The sequence below is a fragment of the Rhagoletis zephyria genome, unplaced genomic scaffold (genome assembly GCF_001687245.7).
Source record: "Rhagoletis zephyria isolate East Lansing unplaced genomic scaffold, Rhagoletis_zephyria_1.1 Rzeph_scaffold_02957, whole genome shotgun sequence".
Classification (NCBI taxonomy): domain Eukaryota; kingdom Metazoa; phylum Arthropoda; class Insecta; order Diptera; family Tephritidae; genus Rhagoletis; species Rhagoletis zephyria.
Window position 1 is genome coordinate 45,006 of NW_016160041.1, and position 26,726 is coordinate 71,731.

The 26,726-nt window shown below is 38.5% G+C and overlaps 2 protein-coding genes across 4 annotated transcripts in view; both read left to right on the forward strand.

Moving 5' to 3' along the window:
• sd (TEA domain transcription factor 1 homolog scalloped) overlaps positions 1-22,240 on the forward strand; it is a 63,818-nt gene extending 41,578 nt beyond the window's left edge. The window contains exons 4-10 of one of the 3 annotated variants that reach the window (XM_017622876.1): positions 11,367-11,497; positions 19,857-19,897; positions 19,958-20,150; positions 20,232-20,294; positions 21,520-21,689; positions 21,768-22,002; positions 22,109-22,240. In XM_017622876.1, coding sequence (XP_017478365.1) covers positions 11,367-11,497; positions 19,857-19,897; positions 19,958-20,150; positions 20,232-20,294; positions 21,520-21,689; positions 21,768-22,002; positions 22,109-22,222 — 947 coding nt within the window. In that variant the 3' untranslated portion in view covers positions 22,223-22,240. Of the gene's footprint in view, positions 1-11,366; positions 11,498-17,585; positions 18,405-19,856; positions 19,898-19,957; positions 20,151-20,231; positions 20,295-21,519; positions 21,690-21,767; positions 22,003-22,108 lie in introns of those variants that run through there. The other 2 variants (XM_017622877.1, XM_017622878.1) reach the window with 2 other exon arrangements.
• Positions 22,241-22,393: 153 nt separating this feature from the next.
• Positions 22,394-23,461, forward strand: LOC108368109 (transcription factor btd-like). Its single transcript, XM_017622879.1, has 2 exons — positions 22,394-22,885; positions 22,934-23,461. Exons 1-2 carry the CDS (start codon positions 22,394-22,396, stop codon positions 23,459-23,461), a joined length of 1,020 nt encoding a protein of 339 aa, XP_017478368.1.
• The last annotated feature ends 3,265 nt before the right edge of the window (positions 23,462-26,726 follow it).

Consider the following 26,726-nt stretch of genomic DNA (forward strand, 5'->3'; position numbering starts at 1 on the left):
TGCACCCAAACGGCACAAATTTATGGATACAATAGTAAACAACAAAGCGTATTCACTAGTCTTATTATTCCATACCACAATGCTCTATTTGTCATATAACTGCTGTCATAAATACATTACGTATGGTAAAAGATTCGAGCGAGGTCCAGCGATTCTAGACATCAGCATTGAACTAATTTGTCTTGTTTAAAGCTCTTTAAATAGTTTTATATTTTATCTTCATGAGGGTTTTCACAAATCTCGATCGCTGCAGAAACATAGGTGTCGAGGATTTCCTCTAAATTATATTTAGGTTTACGAAATTTACATACCTATAAGAATTTAAAATTCCTTCGCTGCTATACAATTTTCGTGGACTTCTTTACTTTTTTAATTTTTTAAACAGCTGTGATTGTAAGTTAAGTTATTGTGGCTACTGTGGCAGACAATATAAGAGACTAATTAGATTGCCCATTGAACGGTAAATACAGGTTCGCTGTCTTAAACTAAGAGAAGCACTGGGCGCAGAAAACATAGTTCTGCAGGCAGCTGATTTCCACTCCGGAGAGATTTTTGGGTGTATTAATGAAATACGCATCGAGGTGCTTAAAACGTAGTCTAGCGAATGTCGTGCAGCAGAGTAGGAAGTGTTGAAATGATTCAACTTCGTCTGCTGAGGCAATAGCGATCCATGGCAATATTAAGTCGCACCGCGTAAGTTCTTACAGGACAATGTTCGGTCAGTAAACCTGTAGGAATCGAAAGCTGAAGCTAAGCCAGCTGCAGAAGCTCCCTTGACCGCCCGCGGTCAACAACCGACCAAAAGAACCATGCAACTTTGAATGTCGAGGTTTTCACCCAGCACTCGCTGTGCCGACTGTTCGCCCATTTGTTCAGGAGCAGGCTGGAGATTGCCAATTCGTTTTCAATATTTTATCCACAAAATTTACAATAAGAACTTGTAGCCACTAAGCCACTACTTATGAGAGCCCAAACCATTCTTTACTAAACTCTGCCACGACCCACATAAATTGTGGCACCTTTAGTTTTTGCAAAACTTTTACTATTTATCAGCAAATTTGCGCTATCAACCAAAGTTGCCCAATTATTTGCCCACAAAAATTATAATCAATATCATCATCACAACGTTAAAGTACAGTGTGTATACATCAACGTGGAACGAATATTGAAAATAATAAAAAAAATAATAACCTCCATGCAAACCGTTAACTATGCACCACGTCTATGTGAATATGGCACCTGCTCAGCAGTATTTTGAAAACAATGTGGCCAGCCTTTGAGTGCCGCATTTTCCAGCTAACGCTTTATGAAGGATATCAACTCTTTCACTGCTGTGGATAATGAATGTCAAAAATTTTAAATTTGTGTATGAGTGTGTGTGTGTGTGTACGCGCTTAAAAGTGTTTGTAAAAAAAAAAACTATTTGTCGCATGCAAGCGACGTCAATACCGCCAATTTTATGAATTCCATCAGTTTTCCACAATATCAGCATCAAAAAGCAGCTAACAAATTGGTTTCCAACAAAGCTAACGAAGGAAAAAGTTAGCCACGAATTTTTCACTATTCGACTTTTTTCGTGTGGCATTGTACCCTGCAGGGAAAGCTACGAGTTGTGAACTAGAATGCTACCAGTTTACTTTTCAGCCCAACTAGTTTAATGGCAATGGCCGACAGAGCAAAGCTCTCGCACGCCATTCGAGAGTTTCGAGTTCGAATTTCGGAAGGAGGTTTTTTTAATTAATTTTTTTTTTTAAGGGGAAAAAATAATGTCATTAATTTTTTTGTGGAATTTGAGTATTTAAATTTTTTCTAAATGAAGTGAAATTTACAATTTTTAATTTATATTTAAATCGAAATGATTGACTTCCTTTACTTTGATCGCCTCCAAGCGGACTCGAACCTGAGATCTCAGAACCAGAATCGGTAGTCTTCAAGTTGTTCAAAATCTTCGTAACGGTAGGCCGTCACTTTAGCACATACTAGTTAATGAACTGGTACTTTTACTGACTGGTTTATCGCACACATCGGCGGAGCACTTGCTCCTCCAGCATGCGTTGTGGCTTGTCAACTTTCGTCGTCACCGCGAACAAACCAGCGTCATCGCCGCCATTCTTTGTTGCATGGCTGCCACTCACCGCCATTGTGGTTGCAGCACATGGCTGACATATGAAAACATACTACTCTTATAGGTACACGTACACACCCACATTTTGGTTTCATTTTTACCGCCGCTTCTGCTGCAATCAAGAATTTTCGAGAGCTTATAATGTAATAATTAAAAATAATGGCGGCCGATCGCGCAGTGAAAGTTTGACAGGCAGAACCAGCCAGCCAGCCCCAGCCATGCGCGTGTATGGTGACCGAGTAGCTGAGGTTTTGACACCATCAACTTTTGTTTCCATGCAAAGCTGCATATTTTGTATTGTGGTGGAATGTGTGTGTGTGTGTGTGTATGTGTGGCAAGTACAGTTTATCGCAGCTATTATGCCACACGCCTCTTATCAGGTCGCCTGCTGGCTTTTTACCTACTACAGCTTTTGATGCTTTACATGTTAATCGCGAAAAAACAACTTGAAAATTTTCAAAAGTGTGAAATTATATTGGCTGCAAAAGTGCGAAATAGGAAAATTATGCACGCACCACTTGTGTAAAAGTTTTGCTGTCATGAGCTGGATATGAGATATTAATAGCTACGCTCTCTTTCGAATCTTTCGATTTTTTTTTTTTTGTTGGAGCTTTTGCGATTTTTCCACAGACTGTGCCGAGTATGCACTTTGAAATAAAAAGCAAACAAATATTCAACTCTTATTATTTTGAAAGAGAAATATGGATTTCATTTTATTATATTATATTTATTTATTGAGGCAAAAAGAAATTGCAAGTTGCTCCAAAATTTTTTCACGCAGAAAATAATTGGTAATTTTACTTTTGAGGCATTCAATTCTTTTGGCCCTGAAAATTCACGAAAAAAGACCGGAAAATACCGAAAAAATCAAAGAGGAATCATCGGAAATTCTCGAATAATACAAAAGTGTCTCCCACGAAATTCCGCAATAAAACTAAGTATTCCGAAAAGTTTCTTAAAAATCTCGAAAAAATCGCACACGCTTTCGAAAAATCTCGAAAAGTAAAATACTCCTCGGACAGCCTAGTAGTGCCTACTATTTTTACCAGAAAAAATATCGGTTATTTCTTGGTAAAAAATAATCCAGAGTTACACGAAATAGCCCGAAAGCATCCGAAATAAAATTCTGTAAGAATCATGAAAAGTTTCGAAAAGGTCACTAAAAATACCTAAAGTATAGGTAAAGGTCCAAAAAATTCACGGAAAAAACTAAATACCCCGAAAATTTCCTTAAAAATCCATTAAAGTACAAAGTCACCAAAATATCCCAATCTCTCAACATCTCTTCGAGAGGAACAGCCAAGCTGGATACCTTTTGGGTTTTCTTCGACTTTCGGCTAGATGTGCCTAGTGGTCCGATAGATGGATCCTACAGAAGACCTGACGTTTGTCTTCTCAATGGTAATCGCTTCTAAACTTTATTTACAGGAGTTTAGAGGTATGCTCACTTCCTGAGCAGAATTCACCATGGATATATTCATAAGCCCTTTTTTCTTATGAGTCGTCCCCTTGCAGTTTCCACGTATAACGCTGAGTTCATGGATCCAACAACAGTTAAGACCCTTTGTCAGTCGGTAGTTACTTGGGGGCGTTGTTCTCTTGGGATTTAGAGGCTTAGTTGCAGCCTGACCGTCATATTAGATCGTAATAGGTTGCTCGGTAGGCGATTAGCGCTGCCTGGCAGTCGCTCCCGGGGTCAGATAAACGTCGAGTGAGGATTAGAGCGAGTTCATTGGAGAGAACTCCAGCAACGTCTTTGTCGTTTAGCCTCGAACTATAAGTAAAAATGTTCCTCGGCCCATGAGTCCGTTCGTTACTTCCTGGGATTCATACGGCAAATTTTTTGCTCAAACAAAGTGGAGGAGTGGCACAACCTTGGACTTGATGGACTTGGGCGAGCCTAAGATATTGACCAAAAATTTTAATCTTCCGCACAGATTTTTTTAGAGCATAATGACCATATTTTTGCTATTACCAATCAAAATTCTAAAAAAGCTTATTTTCGGCCTACGCTACTATACATATGTATCGTGTACATACCTATTAAAAATCTTTTGCACATAATACACAAAGTAGGTGTCGTGTTAATTCATTAAATTGAATCCCGGCAACCCAATCAAATTCAGTGTGATGCCACTTAACGCCTTCGCTAGCAATACAGTAAATAAGTACAGCTACAACCAAATCATCATCCAATTGATGTGAATCGCTCTGGTGTCAAATTGATTGTAGTAAAGTGTGCTTGAACGAGAGGGGGGGACAAGGTGAGTAGCGTCTAGGTAGCAAATGTATATGTCTATGCAGCAGCAAAAGCAAAGAAATAGTGAGAAACAGAGTATAGCAAAAAAGTTCAAAGGGGTTAATCAGTTTCAATTAGTGTGCTGAAGCTTAAGTGATAATACTAAAAGAAAAAGAAACGAATAAGAGGAAATGTAGCGCAGACTTATTTATGAGTGCAGTAAGAAACGCAACTAAAAATGAGATTTTAGCATTTGAAAAGATACAGTAATGATAGCTATTTATTCCGTTAGCATCTTGCAAGCTCTGATTTAGAACAAATTTTTCGCGAGCTAGCAACCACAAAGTGGGCAGCAGCACCAACTTGTTGCATCCAGGATTGACGCAGGAGCTGCTACGACGAAGAAGAGCCTGCATCAATCAGTAATTTACTCTGCGATCGCCCTGCACTATATAAGAAATTCCTATGTATGTTTAAAGTTTTTAGATGTTCCACCGCATGGTTCGTAGACTCTACGAACTGATTTAAGGAGTAGAGGTTTTGGATCCATGTATGGGTCCCTGACTGGGCCTAACCTAACCCTAAGGTTTGTAAAGCCTCAGCTTGTATTAATCCATTGTGAACAAAATTAAAAAAAAAAAAAAAACACTCATACAAATAATTTAGGAGTCTGTCTATAGGCGACATTAAAACCAGATAAGCTTTTTTTACTTAAATAGATTTTAAATCTTAAATAATTTTTCTTCCTTCATCGTCAGCTTCATTTACATTTTTGTGCGTCTCTCTATATATATACATATGTATGTATGTATGTTAGTGTAGTTGTCTCCACTATATTATTATGAAAATACAAAATCCAATTTACATGCTTGTCCAGTCGATTTATTTCAATAATGTGTCCATTCAAAGCGCGCGCGCGCACTCAATTCCAGGCCAACGCGTTGCAAAAATAACAAAAACTTCACTAATGCTCTCCAGGCAACAACAACAAAAGAGAAACCTTACTAATCCCATATCAACCCAAAACAAATCCACTCTATACTCCATTGAATATGCACAACACACACACACACACACACAGCGATTTGTATAAGCAATGGAGACATTTCATCAAGCAATCGCCTGAGTTGGCTAGCCAGAAGATGAGGATAGTCGCCAGCCAAGCTTGCTTGGCACAATTCATGCAAAATTCATCACGTCTGCACAGACGATTATGTCTGAAGGATTTAATGTGCGAATGAAAGATGCGTCACAGTGATGAGGCATGGCAAGAACGAAGAAAGGACATGCAGGGCGAGGATGAGTGGGGGTTAAGTATGTATATGTGCATTAGGGTGGTCCAAAAGAAAGTAAAGTCGGAATTCAAATGCTCTCACCCCCTAGGACTGTGCTATACCCAAAAAAATATACACCTGTTTTTTTTTATTTTGACATCAAAAAATATTTAGAGGTCGCTCAAAGCGCTGGAAATTTTCAATGCGTTTTATATGATGGAAAAAAATAAATTTCGTGGAAATGGTATTGAATTCTCAAATATTTAAAATATTTAAAATCAATATTTTTCTATCGGAACTGTTTCCCTTACAATAATAATACCCTATTATTTATCAAAATCCGACTTTAAAGTTTTTTTTTAGCCACCCTAATATTTTTCTGTACATACATTGAGCGAACAAATGTGCAAATTTTTAGCAGCTGAAGCTATAAGCGATAGTGGGTGGTATAAAATGTAAAATTGCCTAGAAGCGAGGAGGTATCTATGTATGTATGTAGCTGTATTCACGGCGGGCATAATCTAATTCAAAAAATTGTATTTCAATAAAGCTGCAGCTTGAATTGAGTTCCATCCAGTGTGTTGGGTGGCTGGCGTACGTGCCGGCTCAAACACTGTCCTTCGCATTGGCGACGTAGTTTTTCTTACATACATATTCCTTGTTTATATTTTCCCTCTAATTCAATTGATATTTCTTTTTACCTGTTTCTGCAGGTCAACTCCTTGGTGACTTATGTGGAAATACTTAATTTTTCAACTCTTATGCAGCCATTAGCCGTTGCGTTCTGGAGCTGTCAATAGCTATTATTTATTTCAAATCAACTAGGCGAGGTCTCCTCGTATGTGATTAGTATATTCCTTTCGACATATTCTTCTTTAAGCGCAATAAATTTCTCATTATTTTCCATAGCCGACCTTACTTCCTCATCTTCAGTATTTTTTCTCGACCCCCCACTGTTGTAATTAAGTTATTTGATCTCGAGAGACAGGCCGCACGAAATTTACTTTTAGCCGCAGCTTATATGGGAACGATGCCACTGGGGGTTGTAGTCAGGGCAGTTCTCTCTAGATACTTATATCTGCTACTGTTCTATCATCATAATGTATTGTCCTAGCCGGCTCGAAGCTCCATTTATCCTCCTCGATGATGGGTTGAGTGCAACGCCAGTAAAATGTTTCTACCACAGGGTCGTTTTCGGTAAAGACCTCGAATTGTCCATAAGGCTGAGATATGTGGAATTCACATGACATGGATAGAAAGAGCAGGAAAACCCAAGTCTACGTGTATTAATTGTCACGGAAAGTGCTTCTTAGAAAACCATTTCTGGTCTGAACACAGCCAAAAATCTTAGTCTCTCCACTTGTGTGACAACATCAAGTTAAGCTCGGGAAGATTTTAAGTGTCTTCGTACTTGGAAAAATGTGGCAACCTCATATTGTAGGCAGGGATGAGGGCGGAAATTATAGGAGACGTGATGAACCAGCTTGGTGAAAAAATATACTCTGTTCGATAATATTTCATCCTAATCACTATTGAATAGCCTCCTCCGGTCCTTAGGCACACTATGGCTGCATTTAAATAGAACTGAGCCCAACACATTTGATAGTTATAATTGCGTAGAATTTTTCTGTAAAGGTTCTGATAAACGATGAGAATAGGAATTCCCTCTCATTCTCACCGTCTAATTAGGGATGAGAATGAATATTTACTCTACGATGAGAGTAAATATCAATTTCCGTGATCGGGAATTCCTATTCTCATGAGAATTATTATTGTCTTTTACATAACAGTAATAATATATAGGGTTGTGTGAGAACACAGATATTCAATATCAACAATTGTCGTTCCATGATGTTTTATTTCGTAGTTTCAGGTAAAGTAACCCTAGATATCGCAATTGTCTGTTTTATGAGTAAGGAGCTGCGAAAGACTACTCCGCTAAACCTCATATCTGTTCTAGAATTTAATATTATTTTTTATTATTTATCTCCATGCAACCTTTTGAGATGGTAAAGTCGAGAATATTTTTTTGGTGAGAAATAAAATCATTTTATAGATAATGCAGGGAGTTCGGCCCATGGAACCTATCGAAGATACTCAATAGCAGTAAAAAATGCACATTTGTTGCATAAAGGAAGGGTTTCGTGGATATGATAATACTGATATGATATGATAATGGAATTCAACTCTCTGAAAAACTACGGAAAGTAATACACCAAAGAATGAAGAATGAAGATTTATTAAACTCAATTTATCTGTATGTATACCATTTAAATCCTCGAAAGCTACTACAACTGATAATAACTTTTGAAAATTGTACGAAGCTAGGATTTGCCAACTAGATAAAACTATATACATACATACATATATGTATGTTAAGCTGCGCGGCAACTTATTCCACTCTTCACGAGTAGTTCTTTTTTTCAAAAAAAATAAAATAAAAAATTGAGAAATACTGCTGCTTTAGAGCAAAGTCATTGTGTCTCACTTTTGTCCAACGAACTGAAAATCCTAAAAGGTTGCAACTGAAAAGGAAGCAAAAGCAACTTTTTGCTTTTTACCGAAGAAAAGTGAATTGAATGGGGCGGTGTGTAAAGGTCGATGAGTAGTCCAACGCTGCAGGCCACCAACCCCCTTGCCAGCAAAAGAAAAGGCGTCATAACCGGAGGATATATGTGCATAGAAGATGCAAAAAACAATCACTTAGAAAGTCCGAGCTTTGCTTTTTCTACCCTCACGCCACCGTGCTCCGCTAGCTTGTACGATTTCAAATTTGGTTTAGCCACATCTACATAGGTCGTTGGCACGCCAGGGGAGTGAGTATGGAGCAACTAGTATGTAGTACAAAGCGCGCGAAGACACAAACAAACAAAACACCAAATATTGGTGAAGGCCAACGACGTTGGCTAAATGCAGGGCTGAGGAAAGATGGAAAACAATGGATGGAAAGTCGATGTCGAAGTTTGTGAAGCAAAGCGCTTGCATAGTAGTAGAAGCGAGCACCGATATTGGGGATCAAAAAGGGCGGCGGGCGGGTAGACGCTTTCCTTGAGTACAATTTGAGTGAATGAAAATAATTTTATTCGGTTAGAAGTGAAACTATGCCAAGAATGTGCAATTAGTGAACGACGAGGACGACGACGCCAACGTCACGGCCAACGTAGACAATAAAGATGGCGCAAAAGGAGTGCTGAAGCTGGGCGGCATGCATAAAGGACGTTGCTTGTGTTGGCGTTAAAACGACTCGAGTCAATTCAAGTCAACTATGTACAGAAAATTGTATGTCGGGCAAGGCAGCATCCACAGTAAAGTGTAGCACTGCGCAGCAGGCAATATAGATGGAGCTGGAAGCGACTACAAAGTTACCGAGAACTTTTGTGAAGGCATAGAAAATTTAAGTGAAAACAATAGGATTGCAAGCGCGTATCTACAATGTCAGCATAAGCAGCAATGTGTGGAAGGGGGCAAAGGCAAGGACGAGGGCAAATGATAAAAGACAAAAGGAGTCAAAGTGGCAGGAAACAAAACAAAACGGCAAGTAGCGTGAAAGAGGTGGGCAGGGAATGGGCAACTACAGGTCGGAGGAAAAGCATAGCGGTAGCCGCACGTTATTGTCTTTGCCGCCTCTGTTTCTGTCCGTCTGTCTGTCTGTCTGTCTGTCTTTCATTATTTTATTTATTATTATATGAGCGCGCGCGCCTTGTTGTTGCCAGTGGCCTATGTTGCATGGATCCTACTTAGATAGTAGTTAGTTTGCTGCTGGCCGTTAGTGAATTGTTTAATATTGCGAAGCTATGAATATTTACGTGCACCCGCCCTCGAGCGCTCACTATCTATTATCTGGTTTTGTAGCTACAAATTAATTTTGATTAAATTTATATTTGCTGCTAGTGTTTGGTTAAATGAAGGGAAAGCGTAAAGCGTGGCGACAAAAGGGAAGTGAAAATCGGTTTCGGGTTTCAATTTCATTATGGAATTGCGCGAAGGAAGCGAGCGAGATTTTTTATTGAATATAATGTTAAAAATTTTGTATCACATGCACATATGTACACTTGTATACTAGGGTGCTTTTTTTCGGCGATTTTTTTTTGCACCCCCACCTCGAAATTTTGTGGTAAATAGCTAAAAAAAAAAATTCCCTGAAAATTTTAGCCCTTAATATTAATATTAAGTACTCGACCAAAGCGTGCAAAGATTTCCCGTTCAAAATACACGTAAACTTTGAGTTTTTTACCTCCCTTTTATTAGCTCGGGATGTAACTATGTAATATTGATGCGCCTAAAAGATGCAGCGATTTCTATTCTCAAGTTACATACATACCTGATGACAGTACGAATGGAAATTATAATAGCGAGGTTTTAGTTTTTAAACTATAATTTTATTTCCTCAAAAGTCTACAGCTCTGAGGCATCTTATGGTATAATCTTGGTCAATGATGAGCTTTTGTTAGAATTGAATGCTCTACAAAAGTGTCCATTGCGGCGTAACCCTAACTCCCACCAGAGAGGTCGTATGGGTCACTAAACCCTGTTAGATCAGTGTTGGGCAGATTTTTGGCTCTTAAAGCCGTCAAAGAGCCAGCAAGCGCTACGCAAGAGCTAAATTAGTTCTCAGGGTAAAAGGGTGTACAAAATACATTAAAAGCATCATATATACTAGTAATGGCAATCGGAGTACAAGAAATTTGAATACGCTCTTCTTCCCCCTTCATGCTGGCTCTTGATGTTAGCCCTCATCTACCTCCTAAATGTGCCAAGCCAGCTAATAAGTGCAAAAGGCTCCTGGGAGCCACTTTGCCCATCTCTGTGTTAGATGAACTATTCGGTATTTTGAGGGCTACTTGCGCATTTTTGGAACTATTTCAGGATTTTCGAGACTACTTCGGATTCTGAGGGCTTTCAGGCCTATTTCGACATTTCCGAGACTTCTTCGCAGTTTACGCGATTTTCGGAACTATTTCAGAATTTTCGGTCTTCGAGAGACTATTTCGGGATTTTCGGGACTACTTGGAAGTTTCTATAATTTTGGGGTTCTCGGGGCTATTTCCAGATTTTCGAAGCTGCTTCGAGATTTCTAAGATTCTAGGGACTATTTCGGGGTATTCAAGACTGCGCCACCTATAGAGCAAAGTTTTTGTACAGGTATTTCTTTTCATGTAAGTAATATTCATTCCAAATATGAACCATGTCGGACCGTAAAACCGGGTTTTTCAATTATATATGTATACACCTGCGCCACCTAGAGGATCAGGAGGAGGAGTTTCCAGCCTCTAGCTCATCACGAAGTTAGTTAAAAATTGATTGTAAGATTTGATTACGCACAGGTGAAACTTAATAAAAGCTAATAATAAAAATACGGCCGCTAAATTTGTTGTAATATATGCTAACGAAATAAATAACTAGTATTTTTAAAATCACAACTCATAGTTTTTTATGCAAATATGTACTTATCTTACAAACGTATTTTTCATACACACATACATATGTATGTATGTACATATCCGTCTGACGGCAATATCTATCGTAAACACACTCAAATCTTTAGTGTCTACCAAAAAGAACACACCACCTACATTTAGGGGGGATCAAGATTAATTTCTTCTAATAAGTAAAATACTGATTTTATCTCAATTTCATAGCAAATTTCCTATGATTTAAATATGAGTATTTCACGAAAATAACTCATTACAAATTTTTAAAATTTTTCTTTCCTCTTTTTTATTTCTAGGCCGCAATGAACTCATCGCTCGTTATATCAAATTACGCACAGGCAAGACGAGAACACGAAAGCAAGTCAGTTCGCACATACAGGTTCTTGCCAGACGGAAATTGCGTGAGATTCAGGCGAAAATTAAAGTTGTAAGTTATCACACAGATTTCTGCCATATTGAATAAATTTCGAGTTGTGTGCAGTTAAGTAATTGTAACCAATTAAGCTTTAGAGCAAAGAATAGAGCTTAAGAATGATTTTTAATTTCAATTATTTTTGTACTTTTTGGCCGCTGCTTTAATCATCAAAATCCATTTTACTTTTATTTGTTTCCCTCAATAGAAAAATGTATGTACATACCTATATGTATGTAGATAATTATTTATATTTGATGATTCGAATATGAAAAGCAAGGTTTATCTGATGTCCTTGAGAAAAAGTTAAAAGCTTTTATAGACTATAGGCGCAATTTAATTCAACTGTACGTGGTGACGACATTTTTTACGAAAGAACAAGCGCTAATATCGAATTTCTTTTAGGCATTAAAATAATACGCAATTTGCTCCATTAATGTATGTAAAAAATTACATTGGAAACAGATTTAATCACTACTATTTATTCTAAAATAAAAACATTTTTAATACCCGACTTTGTCAACAAATTTTTAGCATTTAATGCCCAGTGGAAATCCGTCTTTAGTTATACAAATGTCACATTTAAAAAACGCGAAGTTTATTTCCACCAAGCTGTAGCTGCAGTTTATGCCTACTGGAAAAATAAGATTACCACTCGAAGGGCGTAACTGCTCACATTAAGTACAAGCAAACAGAAGGTAAAAACGCTAAAATTCTGGGTACTTGAGTTCTTAACTACATTTAAGTTTTTGGTGGAAAGGGGCTATAAATCAATAAGAAATCACTCTTTCTTTCAGCTTCTTCCATTTCTGATGAACACAGTACTGCATAGGTTAACTCAGTTAATCAGTTTTTTATCATTTTTATATAAGTAGTCGTGAATTTTGAACTCTTTTATCGAACTTGGTGGTCTTCAGTTGTCTATTAGTTTATTTATTTAAGTTCGGTTTATTCTGGCCGATTCTGAACCGAGACTCCCTGGGAGTTTTCTCTCTTTTCCCTTTCCTCCTATCATGAATATAAATTCCCTGAGGATTTTATTATTTAGTTTGGATCATATCTTTTTTTCTGGGTCCCTGAAAAAAATTTATATAAATGTTTACTTATACGATTTTTAAATTTCAAAATTCTGTATTTTTTTTAAATATTTTTTCCCATATAGCCACAAGTATCAACTTTAAAACATTACCAGAACCATTTTTGTAACCATAGTTGTGTTTAGATTTTAAAAAATTAAATACGAGAAATTCTGAAACTTTGAACTCTTGGAAAATTTAACTTCGTTATATCATATGTATAAGAAAAGCTCTAACCAAAATTTATCCAAATCAAATGTGGACGATTTCAACCATTAGTCGATTTAACATGGAGTGGCTCATGTGTATGTATGTGCATTTTCTCATACATATTCACATGAAACCATTTGTCCATTTCACTTGAAAAGTTGTTTTATGTTGGAGAAAAGTAAAAGGTAAAACTTTATAAAAATTACATACACTTTTTGTGCCTTCTGTGCGATTTGAGCGATTGTAAAGTTTTTGTTTGAGCTTTCCGTTTGTGTGCAATAAATGTATGTATGTATGTAACTGCTGCATTGTAGTTACATACATGCATACAAACATCTCTGCCACACGTGACTGCACCGCATCTTAAGTCGACGTTGAGCGCGTCTCAACTGGCGCACTGGTGGTAGTGCCTTCCCAACAGCCCAGCAGTGCGCACACTGCAGTTTACTTTGTGTTTTGTTCTTTGTCGTTTCAACTATTTTTTTTTTATTTTTTTTTTTCATTTCTATTTTACATTTCATCCATTTCAATTTTCTTCTTTCAGCAATTTTTTATTTTTATTTTTATTTTTTGTTTGTGTATATTTCTGCTGCAGTAGTCGTCATTGTTGTTGTTGTTAGTGTGTTGCATCGCACTTTGTGAAGTGAAAATTCCATTGAAATCCTTTTTCTTTGCTTACTGACCGTTTGTGTCGAGCGAAAGCGGGCAGAAAAGCCGTAAAACAAAGTGCAGAATGCAACAAAAATATATTAAATCAAATAAAAAAAAAGCAGAAAAAAAACTATAGTCTTTTTCATTTAATTTGTTTTCCTCTATTTTTCCTTTGCTTTAGCTTTGTTTCGAAAGTTTATTTGATTTCAACAGTTGTTTTGTTACTTTGTGTGTTTTTTGTTGTGGTTGTTGTTTTTAGTGTTGACTGACTTCTTTTGGCGCAGGTCCTGCTGCTATTTGTAGTATTACTTTTTGTTACAAAACACTCAAAAGTGTACATACATTTTGAATGCCGGTCATTTTGTTTTGTTTTCTCAGCACCCCCTCAGACCATCCTTGCCATGCCGCCGCATCTTCCTTCACCGCGCGCCAGGTCTAGTAATACATACCAATCAACTAGAGCCAGCTGTTACTTCCCCTTAATCTTCTGTAAACACTCTGCTGCCCGATGCACACCGCTCTGCCCACCTCTAAGCCACGCCCATTTTACCAGACTAGCACAAGTTTCGCCTGCAGCATTGTCCACTGCAACTTTTCTTTTCGCCCTCCTCTTCTTCCACCCCTTGCACTTCGTTTTCCGCTCCGCTCTCTCTTATTTTCCGCTTTATTCCTTTGGCATTTTATGGCCCACACATTATGTCAAAAGGTCAAAAGGCATCAAAAAACAAAAACAAAAAACAAAAACAAGGATAGTCAAACAAACAAAGAGTAGAAACAACAAAGCGTAAACGGCAACTACATTTGCACAACAGTGGCAACAAAAGGCCCGAACAGAACAGAAAGTGCATAGAAAAGTGAGGCTCTCTGTCAGAAACAGGCACAGCACAACGCAACCGGAGAGAAAATAGTAGTAAAATTACTTTTTCGAAAATTAATGTAATGTTGCGTCGAGTTTTATTTTGTTTTTTTTTTTTGTATTTTTTTCTGCTTGGCTTCGTTGAAACAAAAGCCCAGAGGCAAAATGGCGCAAAAGGCACAAAGTTGGAATTTTTCAACAACTTTTGCATTTATTATAATGATGCCGTTTTTGCACTACATACATACATACATACACATGTATATAGTTATAAACAAACAAAGCACAAAACTGGTAAACAAGTACAAACACAAACAAATACTTATTTAAAAAAAAAATAAAAAATAAATCTACTTTTACACTCAAAATACTATACACAAAAACACAAAGTAAAGTGTTGTAAGGCTTTTTCGTCTTCTCTTCTTCTTTAGCATCGTCTTTTTAGTACTTACCTTTGGCAAAACGGTGTTTAATGGTCCAGTCGCAAAGGCTTTGTATAAAAAAAATTAAAAAATTATGTAAAAGGATCTCAAAAGTGGGTTAAAGTGACCGAAGGATCGCCTGGCCGCACGCTTTGTGTCGCACTGAAGTGGAAAGAAAGAGAGCGAGAGACAGAGCGTAAGCAGCTACAAACATATTCGCATAAAAGCTCAAAAAGACGGCTTTACTTTGCTGGAGACTTTCTTTAATAGCACTTCATGCGAAATATTTCTTCATGAATTAATCGGTCGAAAAAGTATACCATGCACTCATTAGAGCATAATTTTTGCAAGAAAAATTATTAATACGCACAACTTAATATGAAGAGCGATTCACGTACAAAAGGTGCATTGGAGCTCCATACAGCACTTTAGCCAGATTATAAACTTAATAAAGTTGAAATCTTGCGAAGGTACAAGAATCAAGATAAGTTGAGTTAACCACAGAGTAGACAACAAGTCAACAGCTCTAGCGGTCATCATCAGTAGATGGGTTCAAAATTTCACTCAATGAAGACCTTGAAGCATCGAGGAATCGCAGATCGATAACATAGGATAACATTTCGCAATTTAAGAACCTGGCTGTAGTCGGCACACTTGAGGACTTCATTTGCCTGTTCTTTCTGCTCTGAAGGCGGAGAAGAGTTCGGAAAACTTTTTGTACGGCTACCCGACCCCATTAAGGCTAGCGCATTCTGAGAGCGTAGCCTACAGATATGAATCCCTCGAGCTTAGGGAACACGAAACTTATTCAATGGCCTTCGTTTTTTCCCTCAACTTTTTTACCAAATGCGCTTCAGGAAGCTTCGCTGAAACAAAAGCCAAGAGGTAGCAATTTTTAGATTGTTGTCGGTAAGGGGCTCAAAATACGAGTACCCGCAAAGACGTTAGTGAACATTTTCTCTGATGGCCAAGCAGCAATTCAGGCACTATTTCTTCTTTGAATCGGTCGCTGCTAGTTAAAGTCTTTAGAAGAAAGTTGGCCTCAAATTCCGTTCGATACGAAATTATCATAATACGGGCCGAGGGCATATGGACATAAACGGGAACGAGGCAGCGCATGAATTATCGAAATCAAAAGCCAATTACTAAAATTTAGGATCGTAAAGGAATACCAGACAGACGTTGTTTGTATAACTGGAATGGGTATATGGGTATGGAAGTTTCCGAATAGAAACTTTTTAGGCAAACTAGGGTCCAAACATAATAAAATGTACGTACATATAATAAAAATATGGGTATCAAATAAAAGAGAAAATTCCGTAGAATTAAAAAAGATTAAATTTGTTGGTGCATAAGGACAAATAGGTATTGAAAATGTCCCTTTTAAAATTTATCCTTGAATATCCTGGAAAATTTGCAACATTTATTTTTGAAAAATACCGATCAGTCCATTGAAAAAATCGGTTAGGCCTGTTTTAATACATACATAGTTGCTCCTTAGTAAAAGAAAGATGATGCTTTGTGGTTTAATTATTCGAATATATTCAGCATACGCCTTCTTCCCTATTCAAACGCAGCCGTAACTTCCGCAGGTATACCAAGTTCTGGCGATTCTGTCTAAATTGTTTGCTGTTACGTATGTATGTATGTATCTTTCTGCTGCCCTTTTAATAGGATTCCTTTTCTTTGCTACCATTTAATTCCCCCGTAAGGATTCATACACACAGTGGACACACAACACATTCGAGTAGCGTGCGGTTTCTATGTCTTTACTTCACTATCCTTACAATGTGTGCAAGTGCGCTTTATGAGGTTTCTTCGCATTCTTTCAGTTTTTTTTTTTGTGTTATGGTTTTGTTTTGTGTCATACGAAATTCTTTGGTGTTTTCTGGGTCACTTTGTAGTTGAGTGCTTAGTAGAATTTCTCCACCAACTAAGGCTGCCGACAAGGATACGAAAAAGTGTGCAAGCTTATACGTGAATGATAGTGGTTTTTNTGTTATGGTTTTATTTTGTGTCATACGAAAATTCTTTGGTGTTTTCTGGGTCACTTTGTAGTTGAGTGCTTAGTAGAATTTCTCCACCAACTAAGACTGCCGACAAGGATACGAAAAAGTGTGCAAGCTTATACGTGAATGATAGTGGTTTTTTTTTTCCTTTTTTTTTTTTGCCTTGTGTGAGCATCTAGAAACCACAAAGAGATGCCCAGCTGTGCAGGTAACCGCTGCTTGCTTCTGTGGCAGGAATGGCATGCACACTGAGCTAAAGTGTGGCGCGGCAAGGCCACAAGGAGTGCAACAGCGACTTTGTAAACTACAAAGAAAATAAAGAATTAATTTAAAGTAAGCGCTGAAACGCTGTTTAAATCATATCTCAGTTGCAGAAGTGTTTTAAATAAAATTTGTTAATAAAATTATGTACTTAAGGAGAGTCATGCGTCATCATAATCACCAATGATCAGTATTTCCACCATCCACCATGCATCTCATCGCCACTATCTCATCGTATTTCCGCTAAGCCAATAAATAATGCAAGTTTTATTCCAGCTTCCNTGAGTTTATTTAAAGTAAGCGCTGGAACGCTGGTTAAATCATATCCCAGTTGCAGAAGTGTTTTAAATAAAATTTGTTAATAAAATTATGTGCTTGAGGAGAGTCATGCGTCATCATAATCACCAATGATCAGTATTTCCACCATCCACCATGCATCTCATCGCCACTATCTCATCGTATTTCCGCTAAGCCAATAAATAATGCAAATTTTATTCCAGCTTCCCCAATTAGCTAGCATTTACAGCCTTGGCCAATGCCACACAATTTATAGGAAAATTTGACCCACGCACCTCATCAGCAGAGCACCACCTTACCACCTACACTTACTATTTTCAGGAACCTAACGGCATCGCTGGCATCAATGGGCACGCCCATTCGCTACATTTGCTAAGCGAAAAGGAAAAAGCACTACAGGCTATGAGCGGTATGACCAGCTCACAAATCGTATCCGCACAGGCGGCGAAGAATCTGGCATTTGCCGCCTCAGCTGCTGCTTTCACCGCTGTGGGGCCGCCAGTCTCGTCAGCTTCATCGTCCGCAGGGTCGACATCTGCAGCAGCAGTTGCAGCAGCGGCGGCGGCGGCGGCGGCAGCAACACATCTAGTCGGACCAACGCACTCACACTTGCATTCGCACCCGCATCCGCATCCACCCCATCACCACGCCCACCACCTGAGCCACTTGAACCACCTAAACCACCTTAGCCATCATCACCACCACCACCACCACAACCACCACCTTACCAGCACACATCCACACGCGCATGCACAACAACAACCGCACCTGCCGCACACGTCAGCGGGTACGGCGGCATATTTGCAGCAACAACAACAAGCGGCAGCGGCAGCGGCGGCAGCAGTAGCAACAGCAACGCAGAATTCCATTGCGACGACAACAACGGCGCCGGCTTCGGCTACGGTGACAACACCGACAGCAACAGCGGCGGCGGTGGCGGCGGCAGCAGCTGCTGGTTTGCCGCCACATGCCGCACATACGCATGCGCATGCGCACACGCCACTCCGTCGTCCACCAATGTATCCGGGCGTAAGAAAAAGTTCATAGTAATTGTTTACCGCTTTCTAACTCGAACGGCTAAATTTGTGCTCATCACCACAAAAAATAAATAAATAAATAATAAAAGCAATCAGAAGCCAATCTAAGCATTTTGCTAATTCCGCAGTAAGGCTTCACTTTGTGTTACTCGCTACGTTGTAAATAAATCATTTGATTTCCCTTTCATATATATATATTTTGTGTATAAAGGTGTGTATGTGTGTGTGCGTGTGTGGGAGGCTGTAGTACCTCAACGACGTCTGTAAGCCAATAATTCATAGGTTAAGGTCCATATTTCACGAACATTTCGATACTTACGCCATAGTTGTGGTCCATCGCTAACGCAACACACACATTGCTCGCTTCATCTCATCAGCATTGAAGGGGCAGCGGAAAAGCGTAGCAGTAAACAATAATAAAAACTTGAATTGGGGTTAAAAATTTCATATGGGTTAAGGCTTCGTTAATCGTCATATACAGTGACTCAAAGCAGTGTTCTTTTTTAATTGTCTTAATGTTTTTCAAGTCAAAGTTTTTTTTTGTTTTCTTTTTTTTTATAAAAATATTCTTCATGCTTTGGACAAACCAGTAAACATGAATCAAAGTTTCAAACTTTATACAAAATATTGAAAAATTTTACAAATTTTCATTAAAAAATTCGAAAATTTTAATTCTGAAATTTTAAAATAATTTTGGGTACGGCCATAAAATTTTAGTAGAATAACGTGCGAGTTTCTAGCCGCTAAAAAATTCATTAATTTTTTAATTTTTGCTGACGGATTTTTGCACTTTTTCCATGCAAACGTGTGTTTCTATGGAATAAAATGCACAATACCGTTCCATTCAAAAATCACGCCGGTTTTTATAAATTGCTTGTATTATACAAAAACCGCAAAAGTCGTCAGCAAGCCCAAAAATTTTCTAAAGATTAAAATTTAAAACTCGAAATTTTTATGAAATTGTTAAATTTTTCTGAATTTTGTATAGCGCTAGAAACTTTGATTAAAATAGTTTTTTGTTAAAGCATGAACAAAATTTTTATAAAAAAAAAATACAAAATTATTTTTGCTTGAAAAACATTTGAATATTTAAAAAAAAAAAATTAACATGTGAACACTCGTTTGAGTCACTGTACATAAATACGGACATGTAAATAAATAAGAACCTTATTATTATATAATCAGCGGAGAAGTATCAACTTTGTGTTACTAGTATGTGTATAATAAACTTACTCTTCTAAATGCTAAGACCAAACAAAGCTAAAAGCTCTCATCATCAAACTCGCATAACCCTAAAAAAATTATTGGCTCTTCATATAAACCTTGCTTTTCGCTAGCACATTTCGTTCATAATTACATACTTATTGATGTATGTATGTATGTATTTTCATTTCAACTTTATTTTATTATGCATATATGTATACATACATATGTGTAACTGTAACTGAATTAATGTTGTTGTTGTTGTCTATCTTGAAGTTATATAATCGCTTATAAATAAATATTTCTCTTTTCCTTCCATTCTTCTTCTCCCCACCCATCATCCACCGCACAGCAATTCTGGCAGCCAGGTCTACAGCCCAGCACCTCACAAGAGTAAGTTATCTCGAAATATTTAACAAGTTGACACATTGAAATTGTTTGCATTGACCGTAGTTTTTACGATTACAGCATTAAGCCATTCGCACAACCCCCCTACCCCGCCGGCAAGCCATCGACAGCCGTGTCTGGTGACATCGAAGCAGGACTTCCGCCAGCACAACTGCCGTGGGAGGGTAGAGCGATAGCGACGCACAAATTCCGTTTGCTGGAATTCTCGGCATTCATGGAAATACAAAGAGAGGATATCGTAAGTGTTTCGGTTTTTTTTTTAACGAAATATACAGTTTGTTTGAAATGTGTTTCGACTAATCTCGAATTTAATTTTCAGTATCACCGGCACTTGTTCGTACAACTCGGTGGCAAACCGTCCTTTTCCGATCCGCTACTCGAGGTGAGTACTAATTACTACTTAAATTGGGTCAGATTAAAATGGCTGCCTACATCCAATTAAGTGGGAAGCCAGCCGTTCTCGAGGGTGTAGGTGCTAGAGTAGGAACCGAGTAGTCTAGACGCTAAAGAGTATTTTGACAGATGTCACTCAATTTTTTCTGACTACAATTTGGCCTACCTTTAGTTTACTAGTTATAAGTATCGAATTAGAGGAGGCTGAGGTGAGTTTTAAAGGCGCTCGTTGGAGTAGTTAGTGGGTAGGGTAAGGTTCGGTGTGTCCTTTTTATCCTAATGAATTGTTTCATAATCGAAGATTTACCCAACGTACGTCGACAAAACTGTGAGTCCGTAAAACTTGGTTAGACAAACTACTGAATTTAAGGAAATTGTCCAAAGAGATCCACAACCGAAATTTAAATAAGATTTCCAGGACTTTCGCATTCATGCTGAGTAACGCTCCGGCAATGGGAATACGCTGCATTAAGTTCTCTCAACACCTAAATGCATTGGGTCGTTCAGACACTTTACGAAGCGTAAGAATTCCTCTATAACTAATCGTGACTAAGTCAACAAGAACATCAATCTTAGGATCCCCTTTTCATTTATTTATTTTGGAAGGTCGAAGGATGCAGATACGCATCAAGAAGATCCAAGGAAGCTTGAACAATGGGGCCGGGTCATCCATGGTATATAGATATCAGTGGAGGTATGGAGTACAAACAGGAGATCTTCGCTCAGTTTTAACTCCCTTATAAAGTCCAAGAGGTTATTTGGTGACATAGAGTATACCTGATTGGGCTGCGGTCATAATTACTCTCTCCGATTTTGAGGCATTTTGCTAATCTTAGTTAGCCTCCTTCAACTGGAGGTTATTCTTGACGGTGAACTCTCATAGAACTTACACCTGAATAGAGCTATACATACAAAAGGCTAAGGTATCGATATGTATCTTCAAGGTGGCACTCTTGGTTATATGTGGATCAGTAAAGAACTCTAACCGAATCGATATTTAGTACTATAAATCAACTCTGGTCGGACTGAGACTTGACATGTTTAGTCCAGTTTTGCTCAGAGCGAGCCTTCTCTCTTTTAATCTCATCTTGCCGCCTTCAAATCGCTTTAAATCCGTTGTATTGAAAATTGCGGAAATTGTCGAAATTATTACTTTTTTAACACTAAAAAATTATTAATTTTGTAATTTTTCTACTCTTATTTTCTCCCTACAGACTGTTGACATCCGACAGATCTCCGACAAGTTCCCTGAGAAATCAGGCGGTCTTAAAGATCTCTATGAAAAAGGTCCACAAAATGCCTTCTATCTAGTTAAATGTTGGGCAGACTTGAATACCGAAATAACCGGCAGCGAAACGGGAGATTTCTATGGCGTTACGAGTCAGTATGTATCGCAACCAAATGGTTTTTCGTAGTTTTAAATCCTTAAAACCCTGTGTTCCAACAAATATTTTCTTTTTAGATATGAGAGTAACGAAAATGTTGTGCTCGTGTGTTCGACAAAAGTCTGCTCGTTTGGCAAACAGGTCGTCGAGAAAGTGGAAACAGAATACTCACGCTTGGAGAATGGTCGCTTCGTATATCGCATACATCGGTCGCCGATGTGCGAATATATGATAAATTTCATACAGAAATTGAAGAACCTGCCTGAGCGATATATGATGAACAGTGTCCTGGAGAACTTCACAATACTGCAGGTATATACATACATAAGTGTGTCGTGATACACTATTTACTACGTACTGTGATATGTCTAGACATGTAATACTCACCTCGTTATCTTCCTGCTTACTCTTCGTTAAGGTGATGCAAGCGCGAGACACACAAGAGACCCTTCTCTGCATAGCGTACGTGTTCGAGGTGGCGGCACAGAATAGCGGCGCTACGCACCACATTTATCGGTTGATAAAGGAATAGCATGAACTGCAACTGCCCAATCTATCCACACACAATGAATTCAACAGTAGAAGCAGCGGCGGCGGCGGCGGCGGCCTCGGTGGCAGTGGCAGTGTAGGAGGAAGCGTAGGAGGCGTTAGCAAGTGTGGTGATAGTGACCGCCATGGCAGTAGCTCCCTGGCGGCGACGGCAATGGACGAGGGCACGGTAACCGGCGCGAGTGCACGCGGCTTGGCGCTCACCACGACGACAGCAGCAACAACAAAAGACACACATGATAATGCCGATAGCACCAGCGGTGTTGGCAACGCAGCCAACAACAATAGCGGCAGTAGCAGCAACAACACCAATGCACGTTATTTAAGCAATCTCAGTGATTGCCAGAATGTGAGCAGCAGTGGCGGTGTTGGCGGCTCGGGACTCGGTGGTAGTAGCGAATTGGGTGGCGCCACTTCTGTAGTCACGCCCACCATAACCCACATCAAACAGTCGCCGACGTCACCAAGTCCGATGAGCACCGGCGCTGCTGAGGCAACCACAGTTGCCTTACAGCAGCACCAACAACAGCATCACCATCGACAATCAGACGAGCTAATGTACGGCGGTGCGAACGCGTCCGCTTCCGCAATGGTTACGCACCCGCACTCGACATTATCAACGCTAGATTTGGCACACCAGCAGCAGGTGCATACGCATGCGCATGCGCAACAACAGCATCAACTGCACCAGCAGCAGCAACAACAACAACAATCACAACACTTGCAAAGGCTTGGCAGCTTAAGCAACATCAACACGTCAGGCACAAGCGCAGCAGCAGATGCAGTTTCCATCAGCCGTGGAAGCCTTGGTGTAGGCCCTGGCGCCATTACTCATCCCAGTTTGTTGAGCGAGCGTCCACCACCACCGCCATACCACAGCAGCAGCAGCAGCAGCAACGCCGCCATCATGACTAGCAAAGTATTCCATGCGGGCTCCTGTGCTGCTACCAGCATGGAAGCAATTAGCGGTGATGAGCCGCCCACCGCACGTCTCTCGGCTTACGAACAGTTTCTGAAACTTTCCGCGCACGAGTATGCGACAACGACGTCGGTCGATAATGCTGCAGTGTTGAATTTGAGTAGCATCGGCAAGGCAGCCGACAGCGATCTGATGCTGCGACATGTTAATGTGGCAGCAGCCATGGCTGCCGCGGCGGTGGAAAGCGTCGGTGCGGTGGAGGGTAGCAGTGTTGTTGGCACTGATGGTTGCAAGCGGAATTAATTAGTTGCGGTCGTTTTTGTTTTTGTGAGTATGAAAATTGCATCGCTTACGAAAATCCTTTGCAGGCAGCGTGGCCGCGGGAAAGGACGCACTATTTATGTTTGTATGATATGAGGGTGTGCGCGGAGCTTGGATAAGAATGCAGTACTGTAAGAAGAGCCATTCAGCAATCCCACAAGTTGTCTGCAGACCAATCTGACCAATTAGACATTTTCAGTTTGATAGAAAGATTAGCCCAGGTTTCTTAAAGTTACTCCGATGATCGGAGGAGCGACTACTATCGCTGATTACGTGCCAAGGAATACTTAGTCCAAAGCAGTTAGTCATGTACAAGATCTTGCACCAGAGTGGACCTATTTATTAGCAAATATTCTGCAAAATTTAGCCCGAAACCTTTATTTGGCGGACTCTTTCTCTTACGAATGGAAATACTGACCTGCAGGGAAAAACAGAATGAGGGAGGCGAACTAGATTAGCTGGGTAAAGGTGGTTGCACCAAGCAAGGCAACACTTTGACCAAAAGCATCAGTCCTTTGTAATACCACTACAGACACTAACTGCTTAGCTAAAGCGAAGGGCTCTGTATGCGAAGAGCGAAGTCTCTCAAGAGAAAGTAAAAAGATAAACCATTCCATATACACAGAGTTTCTTCGCCCAGCTTGCCGAAGCGACTGTCATTAGTGTCTAAAAGCTTCACATAAAGAGGGCAGTATCCCATGAAATAACCGAGATTTCAGAGATCCACTCCCAACTATATTAAGGAGTTTATGAAGCCTCTTTAGATGAGTTTTCAATGCAGTGCCTTTTTTGCGACTTCCCTTATACCAAATCTTGTGTGGTAAGACCCGATATTGAATCTTCACGAAATAGTGTCTAAATTATAATGAAAAACGAGCTCCCTTTATACTCTTCACAACAAATGAAGATGGAGGGGACTTCGTACTAACAAAAAAATGTTTAATGTACTTAAATTTCCGTTTACCAAAATTACCATACTTGGTCTTCTGCTTAATGTAACGCATTCTCGCAATACGGGTATATGCCAAACAGTTCCTTAGCTTGGCGGAAATATTTGCTTCTTCATTGCTGTCCAGCAATCCAGTGCTCCATTGTCATGAAGATTCAAAACGATAGAGAGGGAGAGAGAGAGAGTAGGCAATAAGCTGCAAGTGCAGCCACCAACTTCTTGCTTGCACTCCACCGAGGTGACGTTTTCTTTACCTTCCCCATCATATTGTTGTGCACCAACGACTATAGCAGTCTAGTGCGCTGAAACACTTAAGCTACTGGGCATAACATGCTGCTTCAAGGTTCGCTTGAAGAAAAAATATTAGGCTAATGGACTGAAGCGCTTGAAAACGGCCCTCGACTGCATAACCCACAGCCAACTCCTGCACTTTTGGCCCGCCTTATGCTACAAAGCAGGAAAGATCTACACCCGGCGACTTGTACTGTTTGAAACAATTTAGTGCCTACTTCATTAGCGTCATTAGATTTTCCACAATGCCTTTCCTTTCTGTATTGGATGCATTAGTGTTCGCTGTATCTTCTGCATCCGTGTCTGTGGTGAAAGTGGTGAGTACATTCAGCGTCGTTCCTTTAGATGAGTCCTAGATTAAGATAGCCCTTGGACAGCACCTTCCTTAGCCATGCTGTTTCGCTGAAGCTCTCGATTCTACTACAGAAATTCTGCTACGAGCTTCAGACATACAAACATACATTTAGGCGTCCTGTTCGTCTCCCCGCCCTGATGCAATTCGAGAGCAGTCTGAAATGAATGGCTTTCATAGGATCAGGCGTAAATAGAAGTCCTGCTCGTCATGCTGTCCGAAGAGTACATTATTGTTGTTGTATATGCAAGAGAATGACACACAGCTACATACACATACACACACACACACAAACACATGTACATTTATATGATCTCAAAGAAATGCAAGCAAACATTGTTTTTTTTTTTAATTTTTGCGTTGAATTTCTTGATTTATTTGATAAATTTTTTTTTTATCTAAACACGAAGGCAATACAAACAAATGCCACTAACGCAATGCAATAAGGCAAAACAAAATTATGATTTAAAAAAAAAAATATTTAAAATAAAAAGATTACAAATATAAATTAAAAAATTATGTATGTATGTAATTTGTAAATAAGTAAAATAAATTAAATTAGCTTTTGAGTTAAACGTACATAAGAAAACACGTACATATGTTAGTGAGTACATATCCACGCCAATAGAGACCAACAGCAAACGCCGCAAATTTTGAAATATAAAAAAAATAATTATTTTTAAATATAAGTTTTTTTATTTATAAGTTGTTTATAACATTAAACAAAAAAAATAGCGTCGCTGCTACTACTACATACAAACATGCTCACAGGCAATTAGTTATGCCAACACACAAACATACATGCGCATATTACATTTAAGTTAAAAAAGAAAATTGCCGTCGCTTTGTTCTTAGTTTTAAATTTTTTTTTTTTATAATTAACTACGATGGATCTAACAAACATATTTTTTAATGTATATTAACTTACAATTTTGCTCTAAATAATTTTTAATTAAAATATGTTTTTATGTATGTATGTACATAAATGTGAATGTATATTTTCTATTTAAAAAATAATTTAACACATTTACACATTATGTATTTTAAAGTACTATGCAATATATTTTTCTTAACTTTTTACAATTAATTATAGAAATTGTTGTGCTACTTGTCGCGATTTTTTATTTAAAATCAACAAAAAATTTGAATTTTTTGTTTTAATAAACAAAAATATTAGCTTCTTCTATAATTATGACTTAATTTCAAAACAAACAACAGCAAATCTTTTGTTCAAAATAGTACGTTTTGTATATGTAATTTAATTAAAAATAAAATTTTATTTAATAATACAACATAACATTGATGTATGTACGTTGTAACTACTTGTTAAGTGCTATTTGTGCATACATTTTATAAATAAATAAAAAACCAACTATAACTAATTGCTGTAAAATATTAATAATACATCCTAATTAAAAAATTAATATAAAATTTTTCAATAAAAAATTTCTTTTGTGCTTCAAATTTCGCATGAGTGTGCTAGTAGGAAAATTGTGAAGTTATTTTTGAATAATAAATTCATGCTAAGTGAATTGAACCATCCACCGTTTATGAAATGCGAACTCTATTCAATTTAATAATTTTAATACGAAAGAAAAATAAAAATTTAATTGTATAAGTGTAAGTGAGTGGAAAAGGAAAACAATGTGAAAAAA

What these genes read in the sequence shown, in the direction of transcription:
- LOC108368109 (XM_017622879.1), top strand. Translation starts at nt 22,394, where the DNA reads ATGGACGAGGGCACGGTAACCGGCGCGAGTGCACGCGGCTTGGCGCTC. An exon ending in ATTTGGCACACCAGCAGCAG is followed by an intron (nt 22,886 to 22,933) that starts GTGCATACGCAT and finishes CTGCACCAGCAG; the next exon opens with CAGCAACAACAACAACAATC.